General features: G+C 45.2%; 1 protein-coding gene across 3 annotated transcripts in view; it reads right to left on the reverse strand.

Annotated features, from left to right (window-relative positions):
- The window catches only part of NAPB (NSF attachment protein beta), a 38,475-nt gene extending 24,713 nt beyond the window's left edge, over positions 1-13,762 (reverse strand). The window contains exon 1 of one of the 3 annotated variants that reach the window (XM_027118112.1): positions 13,596-13,762. In XM_027118112.1, the coding sequence (XP_026973913.1) occupies positions 13,596-13,693 (98 nt within the window). In that variant the 5' untranslated portion in view covers positions 13,694-13,762. Of the gene's footprint in view, positions 1-4,457; positions 4,604-13,595 lie in introns of those variants that run through there. The other 2 variants (XM_027118111.1, XM_027118109.1) reach the window with 2 other exon arrangements.
- Positions 13,763-15,810: the final 2,048 nt, after the last annotated feature.

Below are 15,810 nucleotides of genomic sequence, written 5' to 3' on the forward strand. Positions count from 1 at the left end.
ACAAGTTTCATTGAGGGAGTCTACATTATAAAGTGATATAGCACAGTACATGGCACCGACCTGCCAGAAATCACTAAGAAAACAAGTCCTTACCCAGGAGGAGGTCAGAAGGCCAAGAAGAGTATTCAACTTCAGGGCTGGAGAAGTCTGAGAGTGTCTAACATCCCCACCCCAGGTTCCAAGGAGATGGGGTGAGAGTCACACGCCTCTCCCAGCCCCCAGGAGCAGCAGGGCTGGGCCCGAGCCTGCCTGCAAGCCCCTGCCTCTCTTAACTACCTTCCCCGGCCCCCACCTGGTCTCATTTTAATGTTTAGGAGGAAAAAAAATCAGCCTGGGAAAAATCACAGCCCATTATTCCAAAGAGCTCCGATGACATCTACACGCAGACCAGCCTATTAATCCTCCACTCATCCGAAGTCTTGCATTTTCCTCATGGTGAGTGAGAGCTACCTGGGAGCAGCGGGAAACTGCAACTGAGCACGTGCGCAGGTGGGGGCCAGAGACACCAAATCAAGAGCCGTGGGGACCAACGACACACACCAAGAGACATGCCCCAGAGAAGTGGGGCAACTGCTGAGGCGGAAAGAACGCTGCTCTTAACCCTCGAGATCTGGCGCAGAAGCGTCCTACCGCGTGACAATCACAGAGCTGTGATGATGCCAAAGCAGGACTAGAGACAGAATTCAGCTTCATCATCAGAACACCCCAAAGGGCTGTCAAACCGTGTGGAAGACTGAACACAGGGATCACTCTGAGTTTCCCAGGGCTGGGAGGGGCTCCTCCTGCTCGTTCACCAGTGACACCACTCCAGCCACCAGGCCGATGCCGGGACAGGGTCCAGCACAGGGCCTGGCTCACAGGCCTCAATCACGAGGCTGAAGACCCAGCGTCTGCATGGAAGAAACAGCCCACATCACAGATTTGCAAGTTCTCCCACGTGTCCCTCAAAACAAGCAAATACAGAAAGCATCCCGAGGAGAAGTGAAAAATTCAGTCTGTTTAAAATACCTCTATCATTAAAGGAAACAGTTTCTCTATTCACAACACTTCTGACACCAAACGTGGGTTTTCTATGCTAAGCAACTCTCCAATTCCCTGCGGCCACCAGCGGGATGTCCTGAAGTGCGGGTTGAGCACCCGCACTTCAGATGCCCGTTGCAAGTGCTGGGTCCCCCGTTCTGCTGACTGACCGGCTACAAATCAGTAGTTCCCACAACCTCCTCCTCAAATTCGATAATTTGCTGGAAGGATTCACAGAACTCAGAGAAACACATTCCTATCACTGGTTTCTTATCAAGGACACAGCTGAGAAACAGCAAAACGGGAGAGAGGCACAGGGCAGGCGTGTCAGGAGGGCACCCGGGGCCCCCCTCTCTCCGGGAGCCCCCCTCTCCCGGGGAGCCCCACTCCCCCAAGGAGCATCCTCTCCCTGGGAGCAGCACCTCCATGTGTCTCCAACCCGGAAGCTCTCTGAGCCCCATCGTGTAGGGTTTTTACAAGGTTCATGGCAGAGGGACTGACTACCCTGGTGACTGACTCAATCCCCTCGGGGGTGGGACTGAAAGTTCCAGCCCTCTAATCACTGGCCGCTTCCTCTGACAACCAGCCCCTATCCTGAAGCCATCAGGACCCACCTTGAGTCACCTCATTAGCATAACCCAGGTAGGGCTGAAAGGGGCTTATTATGAATAACAAGACGCCCCTCTCACCCTCACCACTCAGGGTCTTACAAGCCTTTACCAGCTCCGTGCCAGGAACCCAGGGTGGAGAACAAGTATATATATTTCATATATCACAACATCACAGCCATATACAACTATTTATTCTACTTTTTACCCTCCAACAAGCAATTTACTTTCATCTGATACTTTATATCTGTAATCGCCACAGATTCTAAAACTTGGGAGTTTTCCTAGATAAACTTAACCCTTTCAGGGTTATTTTAGTTCTGGGTTTAATATGTCTGTAAACAGTCCAGCTTCCTCCACCTGATGACGAAGCAGAGCGCCTGCAGCAGGTGGAATGCAGAGGCCCCAGGGAGATGCTTTTCTTAGTGCTCATTTGAATTCTTACACCAAATGCCTGTAACTGCTTGACTGAAGTCCTCTGCTTTTTCACAAACCAGTAACAGGAGGAGTAGTGCAAGCACGCAGGCTTTGGAGTCGGACTGCCTACCAACAAACATAGGCATCTATCTGCTCCCCTCCCTCCCCGCTCCCCAAGAGCAGACACAGCTCCAAGCCCCAGAGCACCGCCCCCAGAGCAGCTGGCAGGAGACAAGCAGGGGCCTCATACTTGACAGGTGGCCTCAGTGCTTTGCCCTGGACCCTGGGATTCCATCTTCTGAGAACATCTCACTTTGTTTCCATTTATGTAAGAAAAAATAATCACAGATTCTCAGACACAGGAAACAATCTGAGACATTTAAAGACTGTCTGACAAAAGTATCTGCATTTAAGCATAACTTGCTGAAATAAAGTTACAAGAACAGGTGCAGCAAAGAAAGCTACTTGGACTTTATTTGTAATAGTCCCAATGCCTTGACTTGACATGGGGAGTCACCTCTCTTGAAGAGGAGAGATATGTATAGATTGGACCTTTTAGTAAAACAAACCAAGATTCTTAAATATTACAAGGAAGCCAAAAATAGGAATTACTGGATAAACTCAGAAATGACACACACAACATGACTTGCCAAGAGAAGTTTTTATATTTAATTTCAATCTTTATAAAAATTCAAGTTTTAAACTGAACTTAATCTTTCAGACTTGCGATTCCCATAGGACAACGATGGCTGCCTAAATACAAGCGCGTCCTCACATCCTCGAGAACCACACAGATCGACAAGGAGCAGATACAACCACCCGTAATACACTCACGGCAAAACTAGCGGACAGAATTCAACAAGACTTCATTTAAATAAAGACGCTGAACTAGCAGAGACAGGGACACAGCCCCTGCTAGAAATCAGGAGGGGACGCCTGGACACAAGACGGGATGCGGCAGGGTCCCAGCAACAGCAACTCACAGACAAGACCCCAGCAAGGAGGGGCCGCAGAGTGGGGTCAAGGAGGCAGGTATGAGACCTGGAGCACCTGGGGGGCTGGAAGGGTGGCCTGGCTAGAGGCGGCAGACTCCAGAAGACATGCTTCTGCGGGAGGGAGGGGGAGAGGAGGCTTGGCAGTGAAGGGAAAGAAAGCGGAGGTGGAAATAAACTCAGGGTCTTAGGAAACGGGAGGAGGCAGAACTGGAGTGGCAGCAAGTCCCCACCCACCCCCATGACCCTAGTCATCGAAGAAGCCGCACTGACTACTGCTAGAAGGCGGAGCGCTCAGGGGGAACCAGGCTTCTCACTTCGATCCTTCCCCAAGTTAGGGATACGCAGCAGACCCTCTCTTGTGATGGGTCTGGCAGGGACACCAGCTGCGCTCGCAGTCAGCCATGTGATCACCGACACACTCACAACCATTCTGGACCCAGATGCCCACTCTGCTTTTCACTTGCAGTACCTATTCAACGAACAGCAAGAGACATTCAACACTATTATAAAATAGGCTTTGTGCGAGATTGTTTTGCCCAACTGTAGGCTAATGGAAGTGTTCTGAGCATGTTTAAGGAAGGCCAGGCTAAGCTATCATGTTCGGTAGGTTAGGGGTATGAAATACATTTTCAACTTACGAGGGGTTTATCAGGACATAACCCCACTGTAAGCGGAGCAAGAATAACTGAACCTCTCCGATACACACACACCCTGGATAAAGCGGTAAGTAGAACACCCTCTCTGAGTGGCACATAGGTAGGTAATGGATTTTTCCCAGGGCAGACAAAATACTAGATGCCTAAGTAAGAAAACCGAGCGAAGGGTATTAGAAAAGATTCATGGCATAAAGGTAGCCAGTAAAATAAAATTACGAAATTTCCTAAATAGAAAGCAAAGAAAAGAGATCACATGAAGAAAAACTGAAAATAAAATACAATACAGTTGACCCTGGAACAGTGCGGGGTGTTGGTGCGCTGACCCTGGTGCAGCCAGCCCTCCAAACACGCAGTCCCCCGCCCGCACCCTCGCGTTCCACAGATCGGGCAGCACCGCAGTACCTACTACTGAAAAAAACCTGCGCGTAAGTGGACCCACGCAGTTCCAACCCATGTTGTTCAAGGGTCAGCTGTACCTAATAAATATAACAAAATGACAGAATTAAAAATCAACCATATGCTAGTCATACCAATAATGTAAATGTGCTGAAGATGTTTAGATTTGCTCACAAATCTAAACAAACAAAGCCCAACTCTGTGCTCAATATGACAGACACAACTAAAATAAAGCTATTCTGAAAGCCTCAAGGTAAAGAGCTGGTCGGGAGTTTGCCAAATATGTCAACCTGCGTTTGCTAGATTTGTTGCAACAAGAAATATCCCCAAGTCTTCCCAAAGCTTCTCTCTCTCTCTCACGCTACCTTGTGCTGGTTGTGACTCTGCTGGCTCTTTCTCCGTGGGTCTTCTCTCTGATCTAGAATGCGGCCCCCATCGGGTGTACTCCTCTCATGACGGAAGCACAGATGACCCCTGCAGCTTCTGCTCTCACTTCCTACCTCAAAGTCAGTCCCGGCCACCTTGCCTGGCACTGCGCCTGGACTCAACGGGGAGGGGAGGTGCCCTCTCCCTGGGGCGAGGCAGCACAGGCCACATGGCAACAGGCATCAGGTATAATCCTCTTACCTAACACAGCTCTAAAACAGGCAAATGCAAGTAACAAGAAAGCAGGGATTGCTGGCATCAGACAAGGTAGAATTTGGGCTCAAAAGTATCAAATGAAATAAAGAAATTCACTTCATAATGCTAAAGATACAATTCAAATGAAATTATATTAATTGTGAATATCTATGTACCGAAACCTGGCAGCCACCTTTCTACAGCAGAAATTACAGGAATCCTAAATGCCAAAATAATCTTGAGAAGGAAGAACAAAACTGGAGGGCTCATACTTCCTGATTTCAAAACTTACTACAAAGCTACAGTAATCAAAACAATGTGATACAGGCATACAAAAAGACATACAGACCAACGAACTAGAATAGAGAACGCATGAATAAATCTTTGCATATATGGGCAAATGATTTTTGACAAGGGTGCCAAAATATTCAACAGGGAAAAGACAGTCTTTACAACAAACGGTGCTGGGAAAACCGGATACTGACTTGCAAAAGAATAAAGTTGGACCCTTACCTATCACCTTATACAAAAATTAACTCAAAATGGATCAAGGACCTAAATGTGATACTTAAAAAAAAAATCTTAGAAGAAAACAGCAAAAGCTTCATGACACTGGATTTGTCAATGATATCTTGGATATGACACTAAAGGCACAGGTTAGAAAAGAAAAATAGACAAATTGCATTTCATGAAAATTAAAAAAAATTTATGCATCACAGACACTATTCACAGAGTAAAAAGGCACCATACAGAATGGGAGAAAATACCTGCAAATCACATACCTGATAAGAGATTAATATCCAGAATATAAAGAGAACTCCTAAAACTCAACAATAACAGAAAAAACAAACCAATTCAAAAATGTGCAAAGGACTTGAATAGACATTTCTCCAAAGAAGATATATGAATGGCCAATAGGCATATGAAAAGATGCTCAACATCACTAATCATTAGGGAAATGCAAATCAAAGCCACAATGAGATATCATCTCACACCTGTTAGAAGGGCCATTATTAAAAAAAAAAAACAAACAAACAGAAAATAACAAATGCTGGCAAGCATGTTCAGAAATTAGAACCTGTGTGCACTGTTGGTGGGAATGTAAAATGGTACAGCTACTGTGGAAAAACATTATAGCAGTTCCTCAAAAAATTAAAAGTAGAATTACCATATAATCCAGCAATTTCATTTGGGGGTATATACCCAAGAGAATGAAAAGCAGGGTCTTGAAGAGATATTTGTACAATCATGTTCATAGCAGCATTATTCACAATAGCTAAAATGTGGAGGCAAACCTAGTGTCCATTAATGAATGAATGGATTAGCAAAATGTGGTATATACATACGATAGATTATTCAGCCTTATAAAGGAAAGAAATTCTGAAATATGCTACAATATGGATGAATCTTGAGGACATTATGCTAGGTGAAATAAGCCAATCACAAAAACACAAATACTGTATGATTCCACTTATATGAAGTACTCAGCATAGCTGAAATCATGAAGAAAGTATACGGTGGTTTCCAGGGGCTGGGGGAGCAGAGAATGGGTAGTTATTAATGGGTATAGAGTTTCAGTTTTACAAGATGACAAGAGTTATGGGATGGTGGTGGTGGCTGCACAACAATATGAATGTACTTTAATACTACTGAACTCTACACTTAAAAATGGTTAAGATGGTGAATGTTATGTGTATTTTACAATAAAGAAAAGAATTTAAAAAATTACAATAGATCCAAGAAGACAGAAATACACTCATAAAAGGAGATATTAATATAACCTTTTAGTCCAAAACAGGTCAAGTGGACAAAAAATATAGACATGAAAGACCTAGACAACATAATCAGTAACCAGATCTCAGGGATCTCTAGCAAGTCACACACTCTGAAAAGAGAAAACCCACTTCTTCTTAAGGGCACGTGGACCACTAATGAACACCAATCACATATTAGGTGGCAAAGAAAACCTCAGTATGTTCTCTGATCATAATGAAATAAAGCTAGAAATTAATAAGATATAAAAAAGGCCCTTCTACTTGGTACAAAACCCTCAAAGAACTCCTGGGTCAAAGATGAAACAAATTAAAATAAAAACACTATATATCAGTATCTATGGGATGCAATTAAAACAGTAATACAGTTATAAAGGAAAATTCATCCATGAATATTTGGATCCATATAAATAAAATAGAAATAATGAATTAAATACCACCCCTCACCCCCCAAAAAAGCCAAGGGAAAAAAACAAAAGAAAGTAATAAAGGCGAAAGAGAAATTAATAAGGTAGAAAACAGCAAACTAGTAAAACTCATAAGTCAAAATATCAGTTGTTTAAAGAAAAAGAATCAAGACAAAACGGGGACAAGCCCTAACACATAAGTAAGAAGTAAAAAGAGGGAAATAACTGCTGCAATAACATTTTAAAAGTCATAAAAGACTACTTTGCACAACTCTGCAAATAAATTTTAAAACTTAGATGAAATGAATAATTTCCTTGTAAAATACAATTTACCAAAACTGACCTCAGCAGAGAAAGTTTAAACATTATAAATTCCAGAGGGAAAAAAGAGAAAGTTATCAAAGAAATACCCACCAAAAAGCCCAAGATGATTTCACTGTAAGAGGATTCTATTTAAAAATCCAAAGACCAGAGCATGGGAAAAAAGAAAAACTTACAAATTCTTTTTATGAGAGTACCTGTGACATGCGTGCCTGTGACATCAATACTTCAATCTGAGAAAGACTATACACAAAAGAATTGTAAATAAAAGAATTTGAAGTAAAATATTTAAAAACAGAATCCCATAGTAAAAATAATACATTGCAATCCAGAGGGGTTATTCAAGGGATGCGAGCAGAGTTCAATATGAGGCTATCCATTAGTTAATATACGAATAACTAAGAAAAAAAGTCACGCTTACCTGACAGCTATTGAAAAGGCCCTCATTCAATCCCTAATGAAAACACCCATTAGAACCGAATTGGGGGGCTTCCCTGGTGGCACAGAGGTTGAGAATCTGCCTGCTAATGCAGAGGACACGGGTTTGAGCCCTGGTCTGGGAGGATCCCACATGCCGCGGAGCAGCTGGGCCCGTGAGCCACAACTACTGAGCCTGCGCGTCTGGAGCCTGTGCCTCGCAACAAGAGAGGCCGCGATAGTGAGAGGCCCGCACACCGCGATGAAGAGTGGCCCCGCTTGCCACAACTAGAGATAGCCCTCGCACAGAAACGGAGACCCAACACAGCAAAAATAAAAATAAATAAAAAGGCCGTGCTGAACTGTATGGAGGAGTTCGGGCTTTCTGAGCGTTGGCTGTCCTGGACTCCTTGTATGGCGCCTCACAATAAACGCTGCCCTTTCGGTCCTATGCTAAAAAAAAAAAACAAAACGAATTGGAAGATACTTCCTTACGGTGGAAAACATATTTTAACCCAAGAAAGAATTGATCTATTACTTTGTTAGATTTTAATTAAATTACCATTACTTACGATAAGCTCTATTCAAATACAGACGTAATTAACACTCTGAGATTCTATTTTCAAAGTCTCCTTACTGTGCACTCACAAGCATCACTAACTGAAAATTCTTAAGGTACGGAAGTTTTACCCATTTTATCATCTAATCAAATGAATGTAAAGTGAAAGCATAAAAACAGATTATAGAGTCGCCTTTAACTAGGATGATCCTCCGTCCTGGTTGCGGGGACACTCCTAGGTTATACCCGTTTTCTTGGCAACTCAAAAATATCCCAGTTTGGACATGATACTCACGGCCACTCTATAACTCACAGTAATAGGGAAATATCTGAAAAAATTTTAAAGTAGAATTATAAATTTAAATGTTACTTACATATAAAAGATAATATTTGGAGACTGAGAATTAACTAAAATCAAGAGGTGAAGGAGAAAATGCACTGCCACATAAGCTACGTGGCAGGGTCGACAAGTATTATCTAAAATTAATCAATCTGGTAGTAGAAGTATTCTAAAATTACTTAGACTTATGGCAATAACCATCAAAAGAATCAAAAAGAAAGTTATCAAAAAGAAAGTAATCAAAAAGAAAGTACTCTGCTGAGTAAGATTTAGGAGAGTGAGGACTCAGGGAAAATTTTACTTTTCAACTGAAACCCTTCTGTACTCCTTTCATTTTCCTACCATATATGGATTTATTACAAACACATATTTAAGAAAACAGAAGAAAGTGACATGAACTCCCCTGCTCTTTGTTACCTTTGCTCTTGAAACTAGACAAAAGTGTACAAGAAAACAAATCAACATCTGTATCTGCATTCACCATAGTCCACGCGCGCCTGCCATAGCCACGTACTGCGGGAGGTACTGGGCCAAAGCCACCAACTAAGGCAGACGCCCCAGGACCTTACATCCTAGAGCCACAGGCCACCACAGTCCTCCCTACTTCTTGTAAAGGACTCTGCACCTCAAAGGGCTCACAAGAATGAGAAAATATATGGTGAACACTGCAAAAATGCAGACAGAAAAAGGCCAATCTTGTGAGAGTTTATCACTTGATATACAAACTGTAACTTGACATTGACACTCAAATTAGGAAACCAAATGATTATAAGTATCAGTAATATAGCTCTGTGCAGCTTAATAAGCATTCTGACACCTCATTCAATCCTTACAACTCTGACAAGTAAATTCTTTCCCTCTGCCCATTCATTCAAAAGCCGAAAAAACAGAAGCTGCGAATATTATTTACTTGGCCAGAGTCACCAAGCTAGTAAACTAGAATCTATATTTGGTCTTCTTACATGTAATAGTATGTATTATTATGCTTCATACATAATATACCTTATATAATATATAATTATTCAATATATAGGTTATTCTATTTTTTCTTTTTTTTGGGCTGTGTTGGGTCTTTGTTGCTGCGTGCAGGCTTTCTCTAATTGCGGCGAGCGGGGGCTACTCTTCGTTGCATGTGTGGGCTTCTCATTGTGGTGGTTTCTCTTGTTGCAGAGCATGGGCTCTAGGTGCGTGGGCTTCAGTAGCTGTGGCGTGCGGGCTCAGTAGTTGTGGCTTGAGGGCCCTAGAGCACAGCACAGGCTCAGTAGTTGTGGCACATGGGCTTAGTTGCTCAGCAGCATGTGGGATCTTCCCGGACCAGGGCTCAAACCCGTGTCCCCTGCATTGGCAGGCGGATTCTTCACCACTGTGCCACCAGGGAAGTCCTCTATTTCTTATTACATAGGAAATAAAGAGTAAATATACATATATATTTCTTATACTATACTACCTGTCTCTGAGTAAATCTGAGCTTAATGCTTTTTTAAAAGTTTAATCTGCATTTGAATATCTACTGTAACTAAGGCAGACCTAAATACTTTATAAATGCTTTCACATGCCCCCACCATATTTTGGCAAAATTTAAACACAATCTTTGACAAAATAAAGCTAAGTGAAGAATACTGATAATGGCCTATAATGCTTAAGAAATATTCCCAATTTTTACAACTAGCTAAGAAATTATAAACTTATAGTTATTTCAAGATAACCCTACAGGGCCTTTCAATAAATTTACTTCAACACTGCCAGATTTACAGCTCCTTATAAGCTTTGAGACTGGGGAACATTCAAGAGCACGAGAAGGAAGCATTAACCATCCAGAACATCTTCCCACGGTCTGTCTTAAGCCACTTTCTCCATGTGCGCTGGGCAGTGTACCCAGTGTGGTCTCCTATAACAAGAGAAATGCAAAGCTATCTTGCTGTCAGACCCAGGTCAGCTAACCATCACACCAGTAGTTAAGATGCTAAATTAAAATTTGAAATTAACTACAAAGTTCAATAGCTCATCTCTGGAAACAAATGAAACTGAAACACAACTCTTTCGGTGGTAATTTTGCTATACTAAGCTCGGTCAGCAAAAGAATAAGTTTTAATTTCATTCCACAACTACAAAAACACATCACTGTTTAACTGGCAGCCAAACAGAAAGACAGACCACCACGACAGTGGCTTCTTGTGATGGCTGCATCCCTCAGCAGCTCCCTTCCTGCACGGGGACGTGGGGAAGGAACACTGACATCTTGCAGACAAGCCTAGACTTGTGCCTTACACACAGAAGAACGCATGACTGACTTTTTCTCGGGAATACACAATGCATATTTTCATCTAATTTTACTGAAAGCAACAAAGAAGGAAGAGCTACAGAACAGTAGTGAGAATACAGTATTGCCACAAAACTAGCGTGGGTGGTAGATCAACACTGAGTGAAGGGGACCAACTTCTAACAGGTTTTAACCTGCAGCTGGGTTAATGAGTCCGTGGTGTGAAACACCTGCAGTAAAGTACACTGAGTACCTTGTGATGGCTGCCACAGCCCCAAACAGAATCACGTGCCCCCTTTAAAGCACTGTTAGCTCTTAAACAGATGGGCTCGGTGATACTGGTGATACTCATGCAGGTATGTTTTGTTAATTAAGGAGCCTGACATGAAGATAGATTACACTGTGGTTTAAATAAAGGAAAACAAGTAGATGGGAAAATTCTCAGGCTAAGGGAGTGGGGGTAGAGTGGAGTAACATATATCCCAGCTTATAAGGGTGATGACAGGGGCAAGTGATGCTAGATGTAACATCAGATTCTGAACAACTGAAACTGATACAGAATCTGTCTTCCCACTGTCACTGAGAGAGAAACTAGGCCTGGTTTTTGGCTTCAAAGAATTATGTAATGCTATTAAACCTCACAGAACTCTGAGTACCCTCTTCCCCAAGTTTTTCTGGAGCCAAGTATTACTAAAAACACAGTCTTCCATAGTATAAACAACCCTTACATGGTACAAAGCTCTTTCAAATACTTTATTTCATTAAAAGACCAATGATACAGTCCAAAAGGTCTCTGGCTCCGAAATCCTGGCAAAGTCACTTGATCTGTCTGGCTGCTTCCTTGATAAATAACTGGGCCTGAAAATTTTGATGAAGATACTAATTAATATTTCATAATCCCCATCTTCAATGACTAAATGTTTTACAAGCATATACTCACAAAACCCTCACTCACTATGAGATATACTTCTCTTACCCTCATTTCATAGCCGAGGAAACTGAGGCACAGAGGGGCTAAGGAACTTGCCCGAGGTCCCAAAGCGAGGATAATAAACTGACCTGCTGGATCCAGGTCAGACCTAGGATGCAATGACTTTCAAGCAAACTGAGTGTGAATGGTGAGGATGAAGTCTTCCTACACAGCCTGCCAATGAAACAGGTGATCAAAGGCCAAGGAGAAAAAAAGACAAAAGGCCTTTTTAAAATCCCTTAAGGATTACTGATTCAAGATCTGGCATACTTTCACGAAAACAATAACGCAACACCTCTTCACAGAAAGGAGCACGCCCCTGAGAAGCATCAAGTGCTCTCCGGCTTTTCTCCTCTGCCGATTACAGATTCTCTTCCAGGGAAGCACAACTGGACTTGAAATGCTGGGCCTTTACGATCACCTCCCAGTGTGAGGTGCTATGACATTAAATTTTACATAAATAAACTGTAATTGTTTTGTGAACAACCAGAGAAAGGAGCTATTGTTTGGTGTTAGCATCGAGTATTAGGCAGTGCTCCTTATCTCTTGCCATAACTTTCAAAGGGGAACAAATTTATAATTCACTGCTACAATGCAGACCACACATCACATGAGAAATTTAGAAACCAGCTGGGATAAATGCCCCGAGAGATTTTTGAGGACAGGAACCCTTACCTTTCTGCATCTTTGCACCCTGCACTACGTGCACTGCATGAAACCTGCATATGAGCATTTCCTGGAGATTATCAACAACGGTAAAGTATTACCAAAAGAACGAAGGTGGCAAGACTAGCAGATTCCAAACCGATTTTGTACAGAAATAAAACTGCGTCTAATAATGCAACAGTTAAATACGGACCCCCGGTCCTTCTCAGAATAAAAACATGCTCTGGGTGTTGGCCGAGGACCTTTCACTTCCAAAAGGAAAAAGAGTAAACCACCACGAACTTTCTGCCTCTCTCATCCTAAACAGCTGAATCATTCACATATTCAACCGCCCAGAATTCTTCCAAGGACTGTCAATGCAGGCTCTGCTTCTTGGGAAATCCGAATTTAAGACCTTCCCTAGGAGAGCACAGAAGAATTATAGGAAATGAACGGGATTCCCAAATGACGCAGACTTAGAGGAGTTGCGTTATCCCTAATCCAACAGGAGGCCCTGGATATCACATCAATCTCCACTGAAGAAAAGACACCAGTTTGAGAAAACATACTCATTCCTCCCACGGATATTTATTAAACCCGTACTTGGCGCAAGGCGCACGGGCACCGGGTGGTGGAATGCGGCTGCCGCGGCCCCACCGCCAGTCTGACGCCCCCAAAAGACCGCGGGCCAGGCGCTGGGGCTGGGGGTCCGGGACCCGGCGCCTCACGCCCACACGGGTCTCCCGAGCTGCGTGGGTTCACTCGTGGCGAAATAACAAACCGGTGTGGCCGCCGCGGCGAGGGTCACGCACACCCGCGCGGCCGGTGGGACACCGCACCCGCGCTGGGGGGGGGCCCTCCGGGGGTCATAGGGGATCCCTGGAGGGCGCATGGGGGCCCCTGAAGCGCCGTGGGGTTCCAGGGGGTGCGTTGGGAGGGCTACATGGGTTCCAGAGGATCCCTGGAGGGCAGGTGGGGGACTCCGGGGGTCCTAGGAGGTCCCTGGAGAGTGGGGGGGCCAGGGGCATTCTGGGGATTTCAGGGGGCGCCGAGGGGCCCTAGGGGAATCTCTGGAGGGCGTGTGAGGGTTGAGGGCCCCTGGGGCGTTCTGGGGGCCCCCAAGGAAAGTGGGGGGGGCCGCCGGCCGGGGACGGAGACCCCCGATCAGGGCACGCGCGGTCCGGCGCTCACCCAAAGAGCCCTCGGAGGAAGGAGTGGGAGGCCTTGACTCGCTTCTCGGCCTCCGCCATCAGTTGCACCGCCTCTCGCTCCTTCCCCGCGTTGTCCATGTCGCCAGCCGAGACCGCCGCCACAACCTCCTCTACGAGTCGGACGCGCCTCCCGCGCCTCCCGCGCCTCTCGCAGCAGCGGGCCGCGCAGCCTGTCGGGAGTTGCAGTCCAGGCCGCGCCCGGGCCGTCCTCTCGCAGCTGCGGGGCGCGGAGGCGCAGCGTGCAACCTGTCGGGAGTTGTAGTCCAGGCCGCACTCTGCGGCGGGAGCGAGTGAGGCGTCCACTACCATACCCAGAAGGCCGCAGAGTCCGCGGGCGTCGGGGGCCTCGAGGCGGGAGTCCTGACCCTCTGTAGGGCCCTCTGCGAAGGGGAACGTTAATCTTTTAAGGATGTGGGGAACGGAAAGGAGCCCTTGTCTTCCAGAGAAGACCGCCTCAAACTCAAGCATCACGTTGGATCAGGAGTCTGCCCAGCACGACCGTGGCCGGGGGATGGACGGGGACGCGGGGACAACGGGGTGGATGAGGACACGGCGGGTGGCAGGCTGGAAAGCTTCACTGCACGCGAATTCCGCGAGCGTGTAAGGCGGCCAGGGACGCAGCTGCAATAACCTTGCGATGCCCCGCCCACCCACCCTCCAGCTCCAGCAGGAGGAGGAACCACGTTTATCTTCAGAGCAAGGCATTTAAGAGGGAAACCGTTGCCCCAATATAAATTCAGAGTTGGGGCTTCCCTGGTGGCGCAGTGGTTAAGAATCTGCCAGCCAATGCAGGGGACACGGGTTCAAGCCCTGGTCTGGGAAGATCCCACATGCTGTGGAGCATCTAAACCTGTGGACCACAACTACTGAGCCTGTGCTCTCGAGCCCGCGAGCCACAACTACTGGAGCCCCCGCGCCTAGAGCCCATGCTCCGCAACAAGAGAAGCCACCGCAATGAGAAGCCCGTGCACCACAAGGAAGAGTAGCCCCCACTAGCCACAACTAGAGAAAGCCCGCACGCCGCAAAGAAGACCCAACGCAGCCAAAAATAAATAAATAAATTTATTTTTAAAAAAATTCAGAGTTGTTTTTCAGTCTCTGCATATTGTAACTTTCTGTCGGTCCTCCTCCTTGGTTAAAGAAGACTTGCATATATGGGATATGTGCATAGTCCTCTGTTTTTACTGACTGAATTCTTTTCAATGGATGTGAGCCATTGAGCTCTCTTATTCTTTACATAATGCTGGCCACAGTGTGGAGTGGGTCTCCTGGGACACAGTTCTGCCTGCCAGGAACTTATAATCTCCTAGGAGAAGTATCCGTAGATAGACGCTACCCTGTGCCAACGATTTCCAGGCCTGTCCTGGAAGGACAGGGGGAATTATTTTTTAATGCAAAGTCTAGGCCATTTACACTTGGTAATGCTAAAGCAGAAGTGGTGAAGCAAATATGAAAATCGCTGCGAAATGAGAACTTGTGACAGTTTCAAACTATTAATAAATACACTGTGGGCACTGGCACACAAAATACATCTAAGCAAATGAAGCCTGAACTGAGAGAGCAAGGTAAGAAGGGCGAAACTCCTAAAAGGAAAGGTCACTAAAGCGTATGTCAGAGTCCCTACAGTGCAGCCACTCTAGAGACGGAAGGAAGCCTCAGATCCTCAGGCAGAGTTTATTAACTTTTACTACATGCATTATTCTAATTTCAAAAAGCTAATCTGGAGCAGTATTGGTGAAGAAGGAAGCAGGAAACTAGAGGAAGTAAATGCAGGAGTAAAGAGAAAAACTGCGAAAAGTGGACACGAGCAGTCGAGGAGCAGAGCAGTCTGTGGGGATTTGGTGGAGGGTCCAACTCGAAAACTCCAAGTGCAGCGTGAGTGTGTTGATTAAAGCAGTTCCCAAAGGATGTTCAAGAAATACTGATCCCTGAGCTCCTCGCTCTTTGTTTTGGCATCTCGTGGAGCTGGAGTCTAGGAAGTGTGCGTTTAAGGAAGAACACCACTATTCTGAAGCATGCAATTCTAGATTCTCAAATCTGTAGTCAGCGGAGAAGGAGGCAGGATGGACTGCCTTCTCTAAACCAGAACTTGCAGTGATGGGTGGCAGGGGGACATCTGGACAGTTTTGATGTTTCTGGGTATTTCGCTCAGTCTCTTCTCTCTCACGGGCACTCCCAGCCTTCCCCGCCAGACC

The sequence above is a fragment of the Aethalodelphis obliquidens genome, unplaced genomic scaffold, assembly GCF_003676395.1.
Source record: "Aethalodelphis obliquidens isolate GAN/ISIS:26980383/991018 unplaced genomic scaffold, ASM367639v1 scaffold18, whole genome shotgun sequence".
Lineage (NCBI taxonomy): Eukaryota > Metazoa > Chordata > Mammalia > Artiodactyla > Delphinidae > Aethalodelphis > Aethalodelphis obliquidens.